This window comes from Hemicordylus capensis, chromosome 6 (genome assembly GCF_027244095.1).
Source record: "Hemicordylus capensis ecotype Gifberg chromosome 6, rHemCap1.1.pri, whole genome shotgun sequence".
Taxonomy (NCBI): domain Eukaryota; kingdom Metazoa; phylum Chordata; class Lepidosauria; order Squamata; family Cordylidae; genus Hemicordylus; species Hemicordylus capensis.
This window is the reverse complement of record NC_069662.1, coordinates 6,974,236-6,993,236: the sequence shown is the minus strand read 5'-3', so window position 1 is coordinate 6,993,236 and position 19,001 is coordinate 6,974,236. Positions and strand designations below refer to the sequence as shown.

Here is a 19,001-nt window from a genome sequence, read left to right as displayed (position 1 = left end):
TTGTCAATGCTCTGTCTCAAATAGCTGGAAACTCTTAAGATTAAATACAGCAACTGAAACTAAAACCCCAGAACAGAAGAGAGGATGAAGGAGATGACCCTACAGAAAAATTTTGACCATTTTATAGACCAATAAATTCCATTGCTTCTTTCATTTCTTCCTTAACTTTATTAGTTGGTTGCAGCTGTTCAATAAACATGGCCTCTTTTGTCTTACACTTTACTGTATTTCCTTCAATAGGAAATATTGAATTTATATACCGCCTTGAGATTATTTTTAATGAAAGGCTGTATATAAATTCAACAATAAATAAATAAATAAATAAAATAGTCTAAATATATAAGTTTGCACAACTCCTTTATATTTTTCCTTAAAATGCTTTCCCCAGGGTTTCTAACAGTTTTTATTATGTTGCATGTCTGCCAAAGGCTCTTTATACCTTCTTATAGGGATCTCCCTGTCTCCCCAATGTAAAATTATTCACATTCCAGACATACAATCTTATGCACTGTTCTTTTAATGTGGAAACAACTGTCTTCATTCTCACAAATCAAACAACGCCCTGCCCTCCACACATTTACTATCATAAAGCCTGGACTTAATTAGATGCTGTTTCAGATTCATGGTTACTGTAAAAATTCCATTAGCTTTCAGGCCATATTTTCTCAAAATCTTTTGTGCTTGCCAGGGAAATGTCGGTCACATAAGAAACTAAGTATAGGTAACCCTTCCCCAAATTTTGTTCTCTTACATTGATTCATAGGGAGTTTATAACAATTTCTTTTAACTAACTCTTCAGCTTTCCTCATGGAAAACCACACTTGCTCATAAAATGAAACTTCCACAGCTCTCCATATAACATTCATCACCAGCTGCTCTTTAATCACCTGAGGGTGTGCTGACTTACTGTTCGTTATTAATTCTTTCTTGGTTGGTTTCCTGGACCATTTCCTCTCAGTACCACCCCCTCTAAGTTAGTTTGCTGGGGGTATTTCCATTGGGGAGATACCCACTATGCACCACACACTTTTGTGGTGCATTATGGGATTGCCGTGGGCCGGATGATGTGTCCCAATGCCTGCACCTCCTTATTGCCTTGGGCAGTAGTGGACCTTCCAAGTTCACGAGCCACACATCTAGAAAAGACAGCAGGATTGTCTGTGGGGAAAGTGAGCTTCTATTGCCTTCCCTGCCACCCATCCTCAAACCCTCTTATGTGATTGTGAGAAATGGCTCAATGAAGATCAATGAGGAAGCCCAATCTGAGTTGGGATAGGATGTGTGTGTGTGTGTGTGTGTGTGCAGAGGACTTTAACGTTGGAACCCAATTTCTCTCTCAGGACAAGTAGCAGCCATAGGAGGCCCAATCCAGGGTGGGGTGGTGGTAGGGGCACAGGGTCTCTTGGGAACACACACAGCTCCCAAAACTGGGTAGAACATTAATTAATCTATTAATCTATTATTCTTTGCCATGGGATGTGGTGATGGCCACCAGCTTGGATGGCTTTAAAAGCGGCTTAGACAAATTCATGGAGGACAGGTCTATCATTGGCTACTAGTCTGGTGGCTGTAGGCCACCTCCAGACTCAGAGGCACAATGCCTCTAAATACCAGTTTCAGGAGAGAAATAGCAAGAGAGAGGGCATGCCCTCAGCTCTTGTCTGTGGGCTCCCCAGAGGCATCTGGTGGGCCACTGTGTGAACAGGATGCTGGACTAGATATACCTTGGGCCTGATCAAGCAGAGCTGTCCATATGTTCTTATGTTAACATAAGCACATGAACCCAAGGCAGACTGGAAAACACTCATGTCCCTACTGTAACATGCTTCTTTCCCTTACAAAGTAACCCATTCCTGAGCACAATGTGCCACACATTGGTAGCAGGTAATAGAACCCAGGAGAGAAAAGCCAGCAGAGTAAATTGTCCAGATGACTATGGCAAAAAGTTGGTCTTTCCCTTTCCAAAAAAGGTACTTACTAGGATTCCTTTCTTCTCAAGGGTTTGGTTTGGACCCAGATTAATCCTGTCCCCTTCAATGTGGGAAGATGTATGAAAAAGCCAGAGCACTTTCTTTTCCGCAACACAAGGCAGAAGGAATTAAAAGATACAATACGTATTAACAGTCAACAGTTGTTTTTATTTGGCACATCTCCAGCTTATTGTGGATTCCTGTTCATGGGCAAATCAGACCAGTTCCCTCCCCATATTTTCTCAGTCATCCTCCATTAAAAGCTTTATATTTCTTTGAGAATTCTTTGAGGCAGCAGTTTATCAGGTGCAGCTTCTCCCATCATAGTGTTTTGCTTCTCCCATCACAGTGTTGTGCTTGGAATAGATACTCCCAGGTAAATTTCTGGCACTACCCCCCCAAATTTTTGAGGGTGGGGAAAACTGAAGGGCCAAATTGCATTTATGGGTGGGTGAGCTATTTCCCACATTTCTGAAGAAGAATTGAGAGACGGGTGAGTGGGTGTTCAGTGCTTGCCCACCACCTGGAGCCCCCCTTGGGCAACACTCATTCTCCCACTGGAGCATACCCTCTCCCCTGATAATGCAACATATCCCTGAATACAATGTGCAAAAAGCAGCAGATGAAACCCAGGAAAGAAGAACCCACAGAGCAAATTCCTACAGATGACCCAAGCCAATTAGCAGAGCTGCATGTGGCAAATAGTCCCTTCTTTCTTTTCAAACAGTGACAACTGTCTGGGATTACATTCTTCATAGGTGTTGGTTTGGGTCCTATTATTTATACCATCCCCTACAAGGTGGGCAGATGTATGCAAATGACAGAGCTTTTCCTCTTTCTACTTAAACCCACAAAGCCTCCCACCTCACACAGGCTTCCTGACAAGTCCCTCTGAGATCCAATCCATTCCTTTGCTATGGCGTCCTTATTACTGATATTAATTGCTCTGGCTTCCTTCTCTTGTTGTAAGTTGGGTTTTACTTTTTAATTCTTCTCCCTGCCATGTTTTCAAATGCTACCTTTGGAATGTTGATTTTCCCATCTTGACTCAATTCTCCTTTTCCCCTACTCTTACCAGGTGTCTTTTCACAGCAGGTGGTTCTGACGCAGTCGGAGTCAGTGGTGAAAAAACCTGGGGAATCCCATAAACTGGCCTGTGCAGCCACTGGGTTTGATCTTAATAGCTACTGGATGGTCTGGATCAGACAGGAACCTGGCAAAGGACTGGAATGGCTTGTTTACTATCTTAGGTCTGGGTACAGTAGCAATGCTTATTCCCCTGCCATCCAAGGGCGTTTTACGGCTTCCAAGGACAGCTCCAACTTCTATCTGCAAATGAACAGCCTGAAAGCAGAAGACTCAGCCACTTATTACTGTGCAAGGGACACAGTAAGAGGAATCCCACTAGATCTCAGACAAAAACTCTTCACTGCAGTGATCTTCAGAGATAAGTGACCAGAGAGGGCAGCAGAGAGCCACTGATCAGAAACACAAGGCAGAACTGCTATCCCCAAGGAATTATGTGATGATGATATTTATTAACAGTCCGCAGCTGTTGTTCTTTGGCCCCTCTCCAGCCTCTTGTGGGTTGCTCCAGAGGTTTCCTGTTCTTGTCTGCTAGGGCAAATCGGACCAGTTCCCTCCCCATGCCTCTCTCACCTCATGTCTCATACATCCTCCATTAAAAGCCTTCTATTCCTTTGAGAATTCAGGAAAAAAGCAATGGTCCATCAAATGCAGCTTCCCGCATCATAGTGTTGTGCTCAAAATAGATAATCCCAGGTATATTTCTGGTGTCACCAGAAAAAATATTTGGGGAGGAAATCGAAGGAGCAAAGGGCATTTATGGGGAGGGAGCTGTGCTCCAGCTTTCTGACACAGAAATGGGGGACAGGTGGGTGTTCAGTGCTTGCCCCTCCTCACCTCTTCTCTGGAGCCACCCTTGGGCAACGTGACTCATTGGAGCATGCCCTGTCCTTTGATAAAGCCACACATTCCTGAGCACAATGTGCCACAAGCACATGAAACCCAGTAAAATGAACCATGGCCCATATACTTTTAAAGTGTTCAGTATACCAAAACTTGAGATCTCATTTAATTAGCCCACTGTTAAATGATATGAGGGGACAACCTGAGGATCTTGCTGTGGCATATTTATTAGCAGATAATGACGCAACTATTTCATATGTTGTGCCTAAATTCTGTTATGCGGTCACCAGATTAAGAACTTCAAAATTATAGAATGCAGCTTTGGGTTCCTTACTGTTAACTTTAAATTATGCCTATACATTTACGCCTTTCCAATGCCGTTATTTTATTTTATTTTTATGTGTAATTTTTTTTAATCAAAAGCTGCTAGCCATTTATGTGTAACTGATTTTCTATTAATATTTTCCCTTTTAATTATGTAAAGATGTTTATTTCTTTTTTGGTCAAAGACAGTAAATAAAGTATGATGATGAACCCGCAGAGCGAATTGTTCCAGATGACTCAAGCCAGTGAGCCAGGCTGCATGTGGCAAACAGTTCCACCTGACCGTTCAAAAAATTTGGCTTCTCTTTTCTTGGAGAGAAAGCAGCCAAGAGCCACTGATCAGAAACATAAGGCAGAAGAACACTCCACACAAGGAATCACTTTGTTGTGGTTTGCCCAACAGTCTTCCTGTTATTGTGCATGAGAGCAAATTAGATCCACTCCCTCCCTTCCTTTTCCAACCTATGCCTCTCTCGCATAATTTCCCATAATTGTTCCATTAATAGCCTTCTATTCCTTTAAGAATTTAGAAGAAGGCAGAAGTTGGTGCAGCTTCTCATTGGTTTGAAGATGGCATTTCTCGTCAATTCTTAGTAGCCTCCGTTACCATCATAGCTACTTCTTCAGGGATCTTAGTGTAAAGGGACATACCACAGTAAAGCCTTAGTAACCAGTAAAATATCCGCACAATCCAATTTGATTCCTTCCATAAAACCCCCAAATCCATGATATCTATTTTCTATTTCCAAGAATTCGCTTGTATTTTTGCTTGTTTGTGCGAAATACAGTCATACTTCCTGATGACATACAGATACCAAATTATGCATGAACTATCCTACCGCTTAAATTAGCTTTGTACACTGGGATATCTCAGTGGAAATCTAATGTTTTTGGTAGGCTTTTTTGAAGAAATTCTGAATTTATACTTCCTACAGATACCACATTCTGCAGGAACAATCTTGCCACTTAAATTAGCCAATGCACTACTTTCCCCTTTGAATATGCTTGGGGCTGTTATTTTTAAAAAAAAATTAATTAGAAATTCTGAATGAATCATAATATTTTACCTGCTATTGTTTCCAACTGATTTTAAACACTCAATAATCAGATCAATAATTCCAAAATGACATAAAGCACAAGAAAGGTAGACGATCTTTCTCAGCTTTTAATTTACTGTGATTTGAATTTACCATATATGGCCATTATACAATAAAATGAATAACATTTGAAGTCGAAATCCTACCAATTTCAAACTATTCTTTTACTTCCCTTAATTATTAACAGAAACTTCTAGAACATAGATTTAATTTCTTTAACTTTCCTTGAACACATATCAGGAGAGCTATCTCCAAGGAACTACATAATGCAATATTTATTAACAGTCAACAGCTGTGGTTCTTTCGTCCATCATCTCCAGCCTATTTCCGGTTGCTCCCGGGTCTTCCTGCTTGCCTGTGCAACGGCAAATCAGACCAGCTAACTCCCCTTGCCTCTCTCCAATAATTTCCTCGTTATATTCTATCTAGCAACCTTTCATGTATTTATAAGTACAAGTTTGTCCCTGTGGGGATCCTGTAGAGAGTTTGTGGGGTGGAATCAGAAAGAAAAGGGAGGGCAAGGAGAAGGAGAAAAAATGTGTTTCAGAATGAAGCTTAGTTAAACAAACGTAAAATTGCTTTGCCTTTGCGAGGGAAGTAGCAATAAAACATTCCCATACTCCTTCCATTAGACACCTTCTGTTCCTTTTTGAGGATTCAGAAAAAGGCAGAAGTTCATCAGGTGCAGCTTCCGCATCATAGTGTTGTGCTCAGAACAGACACTGCTAGGAGAATACCTGGAGGTAACAGAGACATTTGGGGGGTGGGGCACAGAGGTGCCGAATAGTATTTGTGGTTGAGTGAGCTGTTTCCCACATTCCCACAGCTGGATGGGCAGTACCTGCCCCCCCCCCGCCCTCACCCTCTCTTTGGAGCCAACCTTGGACAAGACTCATGATAAAGCAACACATCGGTGTCAAGTAGGTGGAACGCAGTAGAGAATAATCTGCAGCGCAAATTCCTCCAGAAGGCGCAGGTCAATTAGCCAAGCCACGTCTGGGAAATGGTTACTCCTGCCCTTTCCCAGCCTGGCTGTGGCTTGGGATTCTTGTCTTCTCACGTTTACTATTATTATAAATTATTATTATTTTGATTTCTATACCGCCCTTCCAAAAATGGCTCAGGGCGGTTTACACAGAAAAATAACAAATAAATAAGATGGCTCCCTGTCCCCAAAGTGCTCACATTCTAAAAAGAAACATAATTCAGACACCAGCAACAGTCACTGGAGGTCCGGTGCTGGGGGTGAATAGAGCCAGTTACTCTCCCCCTCCTAAATAAAGAGAATCACCATGGTAAAAGGTGCCTCTTTGCCCAGTTAGCAGGTGTTTGATCCCCTATTAATACTGCTGCCACTTACATGGGCTGATGTATGCAAAAGCCAGAGCATTTCCTCTTCCTATTTAAGCTCTCAAAGCCTCCCACCTCACACAAACTTCCTGGCAAGTCCTTCGAGAACCGGCCTATTTCTCAGCTATGGCATCCTTATTACCCATACTCATTGCACTGGCTTCCTTCTCGTTCTGTATGTTGGGTTTGACAGTTTAATTTTTCTCCCTGCCATGTTTTCAAATAATAACTGTAGACATTTGATCTTCCTGGCTTGACTCCTTTCCCCCTTTTTTCTTCCCCTGCCAGGTGCCCTCTCACAGCAGGTGGTTCTGACCCAGTCGGAGTCAGTGGTGAAAAAACCTGGAGAATCCCATAAACTGGCTTGTGCGGTCACTGGATTCAATGTGTATAGCTACTGGATGAGCTGGATCAGACAGAAACCTGGCAAAGGACTGGAATGGCTTCTTTATTACACCTCTCCTAGAATTTATGCTTATTCCCCTACAATCCAAGGGCGGTTTAGAGCTTCCAAGGACAGCTCCAACTTCTACCTTCAAATGAACAGCCTGAAAGCAGAGGACACAGCCATTTATTACTGTGCAAGACTCACAGTGAGAGAGATTCCACTAGATCTCAGACAAAAACCTTCACAGAACTTCAGGGATAAATGACCAGGGAGGGCAGCAGAGAGCCACAGATCAGAAACACAAAGTGGATGAGCCCTCCCCAAGGAATCTCTTGATGCAGTATTTATTAATAGTCAGCAGCGAATGGGTTTCCCCATTACACACATGCACACATACGTAATCGGACTTACATTTTGCAAGCCCATCAATGATTTAATCTCACTGTGACTCAAGACTTTCTCTACTAATAGGAGCTCTCATTCCCCATGATTTCCAATGGGTGGCTTTTCCTGCATTTTCTGGAACATCAATGAATTGGGGGGGATTTTATTTATTTTGCGAGGAGGGGTTTTTTTGGACTTTTTTGAGGGGGGGTAGTCTAGGCAAGGTCTATAACCTACCTGTGGAAACATCATGTTCCTATCTTTTGTGGTTTGATCTGGGAGTTTCATGCGATGTTAGTCGGTTCAGCTCCTTGAGGCGAGTTTCACGATCAGTGAGACTCACCTTGAGAGGGTTGGTGGGGAGCGAGCTTAGCCCGCTCTCCCTGCACACGAGCAGGCTGCAGCCCTGGGTGGCACCCATATGACTGCCAGCTCCGTCATGGAGCCAGCAGGGGCTTTGGAGTTCGGGGGCCACATGGCCCCCGGAAGTCCCATCATGCCCTGTGCGAGCACACAGGGCATGCTGGAGAGACCCTCAAACTGGGAGGCTGCTTTTTAGCCTCCTGGTAGGGGGTCTCCTAGTGTGTTGTTGTGGCGCGGAGCCACGCTGCAGCAACATATGATCAAAAAGACGGGGTTAGTGGAGTACTTGTTCCACTAACCTCGGCTAAGGGGAGGGGGGATTAGGAGGGTTTGCTGCCGGGAGCTGAGCGGCTCCTGTTGCAGCACACGATCGGGTAAAGCGGGCTAGGCTCCCTTAGCCTGCTTTTTGCCTATCGTGAGGATCTCCTCCTTATCTGTCTGTGACTCTAGGCTTTTCCTAGTTTGATGAGGTCTCATTTCCCATGCTTCCAATGGGAGATTTTTCCCCCAGATTTTCTGTTAAAGTAATGATTCCCCCCCAGGGGTTTTGGATTTCTTTGGTGGTCTGGGCAAGGTCTGGACCCTACTTGAAAAAGGGGCATGTTTCTGTCATTCATGATTTGGTCTGGGAGTTTCATGTCAATCAGTGAGTGAATGAGTGAGTCAGTCAGTGAGGCCCAAACAGCTTTATATTATAGATACAGTAAAAGGCTTTCTGTTAGCAAGCAGTTTCCAGGGGGCATCTGTAGTCTTCATGTCAATCAATGAGAACTCATCCCCCCTTGTTTCCACTGGGAGAGTTTGTCTATTCCCCCCGACTGGGAAAGTTTTTTTAATCTGGGGTGTTTTTGTTTGTGCGGGCTAGTATGGACAAGGTCTGGGACCTTTGTGCAAAAAGGGCATGTTACTAGCTTTTGTAGTTTGGTCTAGGAGTGAGGCCCAAGTAGATTCATTGGCCTGATGCAATGCCTTGTGCACAGCTGCGATGGAAAGGAGATATCAATGAATTCCATATGGAGAGCGTATTTGTTCCTGTGGCTCTGGTAAGATTGAAACGACAGCTCATGTACTCTTGTACTGTCAGTTTTACCGTGATATTCAGCATAAGCTCATTTCTCCATATTTTAGCTCATATCCAGGCTGTACTGATTCCTTTTACCTAAATGTCCTCTTGACAGATCAGAATGACTCTAGATCCCATAATGTGGCTAAGTTCTGCCTTATAGCTAGCAAAATTTGTTTAGAGCTCATTAAGAACTAAATATTCTATGTATGTTGCCTCCACTCGCTGGATATGTTGCTGCCAGTATAATATAGAATGCAATATGGTATGAAATTTAACATCACTCTGTATTAATTACATAATTTTGCTGTCTTGCTACCTTTATACTCAGTGTCATTCTGATATTAGTGATGACTAACTTTTATATATAGTTTTATGTTCATGGTTTTAACTTGTAGCTTCTTCTACTTATTATACGAAGTAATTTTAGAGAGACTTTTTATTATTTTGTAGGAGAAGATTCTTTGAACCATTTTTGTCTATTTTGGTGTTATGTTGGTCAAAGACTGAAATAAAGATTATGTTATGCCCAAGTAGATTTATACTATAGGTATGAAATGGGCTTGCAGTTTGCAAGCATTCCATATCTTATCTCTCCATGACTCTGGTAATTTTGTGCAGAAATATAATAAATAATAAATATCTCTATGAGGTCTCATTTCCCATACTTTCCATAGGTGTGTTGACTTGTAAGTAAAGTAAAGTTGTGCCTTCGAGTCGGTGTCAACTCCTGGTGACATTATGCTGCATGAGTATACAGATATTTGTACCCTTGTACAAGCGTTTGTGTGAAAGACTGTACCCATGTTCATTTTAAACGTGAACCTGAGTACGGGCCCCCTGAAATGCAGAATATAGAAAGGAAGTGTATTTCTGTACCTGTGTACAGCATAAAATGGAATGACTGCACCTGTGTACAGATCTGTACCTGTGTATACTGTACACTCATTGTACAAGTGTTGAGCATACTGTGTGAATGGGCCTATGATGTCTGTTATTTCCTGAGTGGGGGGGAAGTGGGGACCCAAGTAAGTCAGCCCTAAGAACAGGTTTGACATAAGATGTTTGGCCCTTAGGTGAGCTTGGAACACATAAATGCAAAGCAGACAGGACAACACTCAATCCCTACTGTAACATGCCCCCTTCCCGGATAAAGCAAAACATTCCAATTCTGAGCATAATGGGTCAAAAGCAGGAAGCAGGCAGAAACCAGAAGAGAAGAATCTCCTCCAGATGGCTCGAGTCAAGAAACTAAGCCATGAGGTGCTTCACATGATCGGTGTGAAGTGCCGGAGGGGGAACTATGGGGAGAGCGGACTTAGCCTGCTCTCCCCGCAGACGATCAACAGGCAGCCCTGGGTGGCTGGATTGGCCGCCCACACGACTGCTGGCTCCGTCATGGAGCCGGCGGGGGCTGTGGGGATCGGGGGCTGTGTGGCCCCTGAAGTTCCAGGATGCCCTGAGCGAGTGTGAGGGGCATCCTGGAGAGACCCCTGAGCCCGGGAGGCTGCTTCCAGACTTCCGGCCGTTGGTCTACTCATGCGTCGCCACTCGCTGCATCAACATATGAGCAAAAAGATGAGGTTAATGGAGCACTCGTTCCATTAACTTCATCGAAGGGGAGGGGTAATTAGGCAGGCTAGCCACCTTGGGTTCCCACGGTCCCTGGAAAGTGGGCTAAGCTCCCTTAGTCTGCTTTCCAGTGATTGTGAGAATAGCCTCCATGTGTGGCCTAGCGTAGAGCCAACATAATGTAGTGGTTAGAGTGTAGGACTAGGACCAAGAAGATCTGAGTTTTGAATCCCTATTCTGCCTTGACTCTCTGGGTGACTCTGAGCCATTCATGTATCTCTCAGCCTAACCTACCTAAGAAGGTCGTTGTGAGGATAATCATAACCATGTACACCACTCTACGCTCATCTGACAAAGAGTGGGATACAAAGGTAAACATTAAAATTAAAAAATATATATTTCTCCTATCCTTTACCAAAAATTCTCTGCTAACTAGGATTCCCATCTTCTCAAAGGTTGTTTTTGGTCCCTTATTAATACCATCCCCTCCTAGGTGGGCAGATGTATGCAAAAGCCAGAGCACTTCCTCCTCCTACTTAAACTCTCAGAGCCTCCCACCTCACAAAGACTTCTTGACCAGGAACGCAGAGCCCATCTGAGATCCAGCTCCTCTCTCAGCTATTCCCAGTACTCCTGGCTCTGTCTGCCTCCTTCTTAAGTGTGTTGAGTTTTACAACTTAATTCAAAGCCCTGCTGGTTTTTCATTGGAATGTTGTTTTTTCCTAGCTTGACTCTCTTTTCCTCCTCTTTCTTCCTCTGCCAGGTGCCCTCTTGCAGCAGGTGGTTCTGACCCAGTCAGAGTCAGTGGTGAAACAACCTGGAGCATCCCATAAACTGACTTGTGCAGTCACAGGATTCAATGTTAACAGCTACTATATGGGATGGGTCCAGCAGGCACCTGGCAAAGGGTTGGGATGGCACGTTTACTATTATACCTCTGGTGGCAAATACTATTCCTCTGCAATCCAAGGGAGATTCACCGCCTCAACAGACAGCTCCAACTTCTACTTGCAAATGAACAGCTTGAAGGCAGAGGAGACAGCCATGTATTACTGTGCAAGAGATCCACAGTGAGAGAGATCCCACTAGATCTCAGACAAAAACCTTCACCTTGTGAATTTTAGAGATAAATGAACATAGAGGGCAGCAGACAGCCACTTATCAGCAATATAAGAGAGAAGAGCTATCCCCAAAGAATTACAGGATACAATATTTATTAACACTCCACAGCTGTTGTTCTTTGGCCCCTCTCCAGCCTCTTGTGGGTTGCTCCAGAGGCTTCCTGTTCTTGTCTGCTAAGGTGACCAGTTTCCTCCCTATGCCTTTTTCACATATTGTCTCATACATCCTCCATTAAAAGCCTTCTGTTCCTTTGAGAATTCAGAAAAAGGCAGAAGTCTATCAAGTGCAGCTTCCCCCAACATAGTGTTGTGCTCAGAATAGATACTCCCAGGTATATTTCTCTTGTCCCCCCCCCAAAAAAAAATTGTGGTGGGGACACAGAAGGGGTAGAATGTATTTATGGGTGGGAGAGCTGTGTCCCACATTTATGAAACGGAAATGGGAGATTTTTCATTTCTCAGAAATGAATGGGTGGTCAGTGCTTGCCCCCTTCAACCCCTCTCTGGTGCCACCCTTGGGCAACACTCTTCCCCCCACTGGAGTATGGCCTCTCCCCTGATAAAGCAAGACATCCCTCTTCCCTATGCACCATGTACCACAAGCAGCAGGTGAAACCCAGAAAATAAGAACCCACAGAGCAAATTCATCCAGATGACTCAAGCCAGTGAGCCAAGCTGCACGTGGCAAACAGTTCGTCCTGACCTTTCAAAAAAAATGGCTTCTATCTAGGATTAATTTCTTCTCAAGGGTTGCTTTTGGTCCTATTATTTATACCATCCCTTCCAAGGTGGGCAGATGTATGCAAATGACAGAACTCTTCCTTCTTAAAGCCTCAGAGCCTCCTACATAATGTCTCATACACAGGCTTCCTGATAAGTCCCTCTGAGATCCAGTCCTTTTCTCTGCGATGGCATCCTCATTACTGATATTAATTGCTCTAGCTTCCTTCTCTTGTTGTAAGTTGGGTTTAAAAAAAAAAAATCTTCTCCTTGCCGTGGTTTCAAATGATACCTGTGGAATGCTGATTTTCCCATCTTGACTCAATTGTCCTTTTTCTCTATTCTTACCAGGTGTCCTTTCACAGCAGGTGGTTCTGACACAGTCAGATTCAGTGGTGAAAAAACCTGGAGAATCCCATAAACTGGCTTGTGCGGTCACTGGATTCAATGTGAATAGCTACTGGATGAGCTGGATCAGACAGAAACCTGGCAAAGGACTGGAATGGCTTGTTTACTATCTTAGGTCTGGGTACAGTTACAATGCTTATTCCCCTGCCATCCAAGGGCGTTTTACGGCTTCCAAGGACAGCTCCAACTTCTATCTGCAAATGAACAGCCTGAAAGCAGAAGACTCAGCCACTTATTACTGTGCAAGACACACAGTGAGAGGAATCCCACTAGATCTCAGACAAAAACTCTTCACTGCATTGATCTTCAGAGATAAGTGACCAGAGAGGGCAGCAGAGAGCCACTGATCAGAAACACAAGGCAGAAGTCCTATCCGCAAGGAATTGCATGATAACCATATTTATTAACAGTCCACAGCTGTTGTTCTTTGGCCCCTCTCCAGCCTCTTGTGGGTTGCTCCAGAGGCTTCCTGTTCTTGTCTGCTAGGGCAAGTCTGACCAGTTCCCTCCCCATGCCTCTCTCACCTCATGTCTCATACATCCACCATTAAAAGCCTTCTATTCCTTTGAGAATTCAGGAAAAAAGCAATGGTCCATCAGATGCAGCTTCCCACATCATAGTGTTGTGCTCAGAATAAATACTCCCATGTATATTTCTGGCATCACGTGAAAAAAATATTTGGGGAAGACAGAGAAGGGGCAAAGTGCATTTATGGGTGGGCAAGCTGGGTCCCACATTGCTGAAACAGAAATGGGACACAGGTGGGTGGGTGTTCAGTGCTTGCTCCTCCTCACCCCCACTGTGGAGCCACTCTTGGGCAACACTCATTCCCCCACTGGAGCATGCCCTCTCCTTTGATAAAGCAACACATTCCTGAGCACAATGTACCACAAGCAGCAGGTGAAACCCACAAAAGATGAACCCACAGAGCAAATTCCTCCAGATGACTCATACCAATGAGCCAAGCTCCATGTGGCAAACACTTCCTCCAGTCCTTTCCAAAAATGGCAACTGTCTGGGATTCCTTTCTTCTCAAGAGTTGGTTTTGGTCCTGGTATTTATACTGTTCACTCCACCATGGGCAGATGTATGCAAAAATGAGAGCACTTCCTCATCCTACTTAAACCCTCAAAACCTACCACATAACCCAGGCTTCCTGACCAGGAAAATAGAGCCCCTCTGAGATCCAGCCTGCTTTTTCTGCCATGGCATCCATTTTGCCAATGCTCATTTCACTGGTTTCCTTCTCTTCATGTATGTTTGGTTTTATTTTTATTTATTTTTCATTTATTTATTAACATATTTTTATACCGCCCAAATCTTACATCTCTGGGTGGTTTATAACAAAATAAAAACAACGTAAAACATTAGTTAAAACAAAAATGAAAAGTTTAAAACATCACAACAATTAAAAAAATTTAAAAGAATATTTTAAAACAGCATTAAAACAATATTACAGGTTTTTTTTTACAGCTGAATTGTCCTCCCTGCCATGTTCCAATATGGAAACTTTGGAAAGTTAATTTTCTTGTCTGGACTCCTTTACTACCTTTTTCTTCTTCTGCCAGGTGCCCTCTCACAGCAGGTGGTTCTGACCCAATCAGAATCAGTGGTGAAAAAACCTGGAGAATCCCATCAACTGACTTGTGCGGTCACTGGATTCAGTGTTAGCAGCTCCTGGATGGAGTGGGTCCGGCAGAAACCTGGCAAAGGCTTTGAATGGCTTGTTCACTACCTTAACTCTGGGAACAGTGCTTATTCTCCTGCAATCCAAGGGCGACTCACAGCCTCAAAGGACAGCTCCAGCTTCAGCCTGCATGTGAACAATCTGAAAGCAGAAGATACGGCCGTGTATTACTGTGCCAGATAAACACATTGAGAGAGATTCCACTAGATCTCAGACAAAAACCCTTCACTGCATGAACTTCATAGATAAGTGACCAGAGAGGGCATGAGCAAGCCACAGATCAGAAACACAAGGCAGAAGAGTTGTCTCCAATGAATCACTTGACAATATTGATCAACAGTCAATAGCGGTAATTCTTTAGCCCATATCCAGTCTGTTGTGGGTTGCTCCTGAGTCTTGTGTGTTCTTGTGTGTTCGGGCAAATCAGACTATTTCCCTTCCTAAGCCTCTCTCACATATTTCCCCATACTTCCTCCATTAAAAGCCTTCAATTCCTTTGACAATTCAGAAGAAGGCACGAAATCAGGTAAAATAGAGCAGGGTTCCCAACCTTAGATCCAAATATTCTGTTGAGAGTTGTAGTTCAACAACATCTGGGCACACCCAAGGCTGCAAACCCTTGAAACAGAGCAACTCTTTTTGACACTGGGGCTATTCACATGACCAACCGGGTGGGCAGGTGGGAGGAAGACTCCTCCATTACTTGGTGGGAGCATGAAGCACGCTCCCACACTATCCACCCTGGTCCATGCAGTGCGTAGCAGGCAGATTGTTCTGAGGCCGGGACCCATTGTCCCAGCCACCATGAATCCCACAATGCACTGCATGGCATGTGCAATGCATTGGGGAATTCCCCCAGGAGATGGGCACTCTGGGTGCCCCTCTCTATGTCTGCTGGGGCTAACCATAGCCCCAGCAAATGCATGATATGGTGGCCCAGGTTAAAGGAGTGCTTGCTCCTTTAACCTCAGGTAACAGCCACCACAACCCGCTCTGGGCCACCGTGGTGCCCCCCACGTGGAGTTAAAAGGTTGCTGAAATCCCCATTATTCCCTGGGGGGGGAGTTTAAAGATGCGACAATTTCAACCATTTGCAAATGAACAGTCTGAAAGCAGATCATATGGCCATGTATTACTGTGCAAGAGACACACAGTGAGCGGAATCTCATGAGATCTCAGAGAAAAACCCTTCACTGCATGAATTTTATACATAAACAACCAGAGAAGTCAGTAGAGAGCCATGCCTCAGAAACACAAGAATTATTTTGAAAGAATTACTTGATACAATATTTACTAACTGTCAACAGCTGTCATTTTTGGTGCATCTCCAGCCTATTCTTGGTTGCTCCAGAGACTTCCTGTTCTAGTCTATCAGAGCAGTTCCCACCACTTCCTTTCCAACCCATGCTTCCCTTGCATAATTTCCCATAAATTTTCCACTTTCTATTCCTTTGAGAATTCAGAGGAATGCTCCTCCAGTGCAGTTTGTCCCATAATGGTGCTGGGAACAATCCCAGGAAAACTTCTGTGGTTTCCTTGGAGCCTCCAAGGGGAAAAAAAGTGTGCCTCAGATACAACAAAGCAGAGTTTCCCAATTTCAGGTCCCCAGATGAGGTTGGACTACAACTCTCATCATTCCCAGCCACAATGATAACACAATGTGCCCCCTTCCCTGATAAAACAGCACATTCCAGAGCACAAAGTGCCACAAGCAGGGAGAAGGTGGGACCCAAAAAATAAGGACCTGCTGAACAAATACCTCAAATAAATAAATAGATGACTTCTGCCAATGAGCCAAGCTGCATGTGGCAATTTGTTGCTCCTCTTCTTTCAAAAAATGGCAGCAGTCTGGGATTCCCATCTTCTCAAAGAATATTTTTTCGGTCCCATATTAATATGGTCTCCTGTTAGGTGGGTCGATGTATGCAAAAGCCAGAGCACTCCTCTTCCTACTTAAACCTTCAGAGCCTCCCACCTCACACAGACCTCCTGACAAGTCCCCCTAAAATCCAGCTGATTTCTCTGCTATGGCATCCTTATTACCAATACTCATTGTGCTGGCTTCCTTCACTTTATGTAAGTTAGTTTTTACTGTTCAATTCTTCTCTCTCAGCTGTTTTCAAATGATAACTTTAGAATGTTGATTTTTCCTATTTTGACTACTTCCCCCCCCCCCCACTTTTCTTCCCCTGCCAGGTGCTCACTCACAGCAGATTGTCGTGACCCAGTCCAATGATCCGGTGGTGAAAAAACCTGGAGAATCTCATAAACTGACTTGTGCAGTCACTGGATTTGATATTAACAGCTATTATATGGGATGGGTCCGGCAGAAACCTGGCACAGGCTTGGAATGGCTTGTTAGCTACTACGCTTCTAGTAGCAATTATTATTCGCCTACAATCCAAGGGCGGTTTACGGCTTCCAAGGACAGCTCCAACTTTTACTTGCAGATGAACAGTCTGAAAGCAGATGACACAGCCATATATTACTGTGCAAGACGCACAGTGAGAGGAATCTCACTACATCTCATACAAAAAACCCTTCACTTCATGAACGTTATATATAAATAACCAGAGAGGGCAGCAGAGAGCCACACATCAGAAACACAAGGCAGATGAGTTATTCGGAAGGAATTGCTTGATACAATATTTACTAACAGCTGTCATAATTGGCCCATCTCCAGCCTGTTCTTGGTTGCTATGGAGTCTTCCTTTTTTTTTTTTTTTTGTCCATCAGAGTAAATCAAAACATTTCCCACTGCTGCTTTTCCAACCCATGCTTCCCTTGTATAATTTCCCATAATTTTTCCATTTAAAACTTTCAATTCCTTTAATAATTTAGAGGAATGCTCCTCAGGTGCAGTTTGTCCCATAATGAGCTGGGATTTCAGGTCCCCAGATGATGTTAGACTACAACTCCCATCGTTCCCAGCCACAATGATGACCACAGGCAGAAATAGCCAAAGGCTAGTGTTTGACAATGTAGCCTAGTCCTCACAATAAATATTAGAATAGGAGCATTCCCATTTTTTATTACCTGCAACTTTAAAACAAGGACAATGGTGGGTAGTTTGCTTGTGTGGTAAATCCAGCTTGACAGGTCAAACATACTCTACCCTGATTCCTTCCCAACTGAGGAAAAACACACATACTGAGCTCAGGTTTTGCACATGATCGGGTCTTCCACCTCCTACCCGGTTCTAAAGTCACACACAATCAGAAAATGGAAGGATGCCCAGCTCCTGAACTATGATAGGAACCTTCTCCTCCCCTAATAATACTTAGGAGAACAGCCCTTGTATATGTATCAAAAGTTACTTAGAGCCAAGCTATTGGCGGGTTCATGTTGTCCAATATTTTCCGCTCCACTTCAGGTGTTGGTTACAGATATCCAGTGGTGGAGGGAAGCCAACACTGGCAATTTGACATTTTGGTTTCGAATGACATGGAAATGAGTGCAAGTTGCTGCTTGCACCTAGAGTGTGCATTTGCCAGAAACCTCAGTTTCCTCCCACCTTATTTTCTTGCAATCCTGAACCTGCCTTACATTAAAGCCTTGATTAGGGCTGAGGTGCTTGTTCCTTTTTTTCCTGAGTAACTATCATCTGTGTAGAGGTCCAGTCTGATTTGGAAGTATGATGTGTGTGGGGAGAGAGGGTTTAAACCCATTAATCCCATTTTCCTCTCAGGACAAGGAGAAGCCATAGGAGGCCCAATCCTGAGTGGGATCATGGCAGGCATATATTGTTAGAGAGCCCTTCCTCCCTGTTGTAATCTATGTTCAAAGCAGGACATTGTGGTGGCTGATATTTCCTGGGTGGAAAAAGGTACCTCATCCCTAATAACACGCTTAATACAATATGTTGTTTGGCCTTCCGTTGAGCTTGGAACACATGGACTCAAAGCAGACCAGGTAGCACTCCCACCCCCACCATAGCATGCCCCCTTCCCTGATAAAACAGCACATTCCAGAGCACACACAAGCAGGGAGAAGGTGGGACCCAAAAAGTAATGACCAGCTGAGCAAATTCCTCTAGATAACTTTCACCAATCATCCAAGATGCATGTGGGAAACTGTTGCTCCTCTTTCCCAAAACAGCTGCTGCCTGGGATTCCCATCTTTTCAAGGGTTGTTCTTGGTCCCATATTAATACAGCCCCTCCTAGGTGGGCAAATGTATGCAAAAGCCAGAGAACTTCCTCTTCCTACTTAAACTCTCAGGGCCTCCCAACTCACACAGATTTTCTGACGTGCCTCTGAGATCCAGCCCATTTCTCTGCTATGGCACCCTTATTTCCAGTAGTAATTGCACTGGTTTCCTTCTCTTTGTGTATGTTTGATTTTACAATGTAATTCCTCTCCCCTCCATGTTTTCAAATGATAACGTTGGAATGTTGATTTTCCCGTCTTGACTCCTTTACTCCCTTTTTTCTGACCCAGTCAGAGTCAGTGGTGAGAAAACCGGGAGAATCCTATAAACTGACTTGTGTGGTCACAGGATTCAATGTTAACAGCTGCGTTGTGGAGTGGGTCCAGCAGAAACCAGGGAAAGGCCTGGAATGGCTTGTTGAGTACTATGCTGCTGGAACCAGTTGCTATTCCTCTGCAATCTGAGGGAAATTCACA

General features: G+C 44.0%; 3 gene segments (V, D, J or C); all 3 read left to right on the top strand.

The window, feature by feature from the left end:
• The first annotated feature begins 12,427 nt into the window (after positions 1 to 12,427).
• Positions 12,428 to 13,009, top strand: LOC128329607 (immunoglobulin heavy variable 3-11-like). The segment is given in 2 exon segments: positions 12,428 to 12,518; positions 12,633 to 13,009. Coding segments are annotated over 2 exon segments (426 nt in total).
• Positions 13,010 to 13,873: 864 nt separating this feature from the next.
• Positions 13,874 to 14,559, top strand: LOC128330545 (igW heavy chain V region W26-like). The segment is given in 2 exon segments: positions 13,874 to 13,943; positions 14,258 to 14,559. Coding segments are annotated over 2 exon segments (351 nt in total).
• A 1,808-nt stretch (positions 14,560 to 16,367) lies between these two features.
• On the top strand, positions 16,368 to 18,989 carry LOC128329606 (immunoglobulin heavy variable 5-51-like). The segment is given in 3 exon segments: positions 16,368 to 16,452; positions 16,573 to 16,880; positions 18,816 to 18,989. Coding segments are annotated over 3 exon segments (531 nt in total).
• Positions 18,990 to 19,001: the final 12 nt, after the last annotated feature.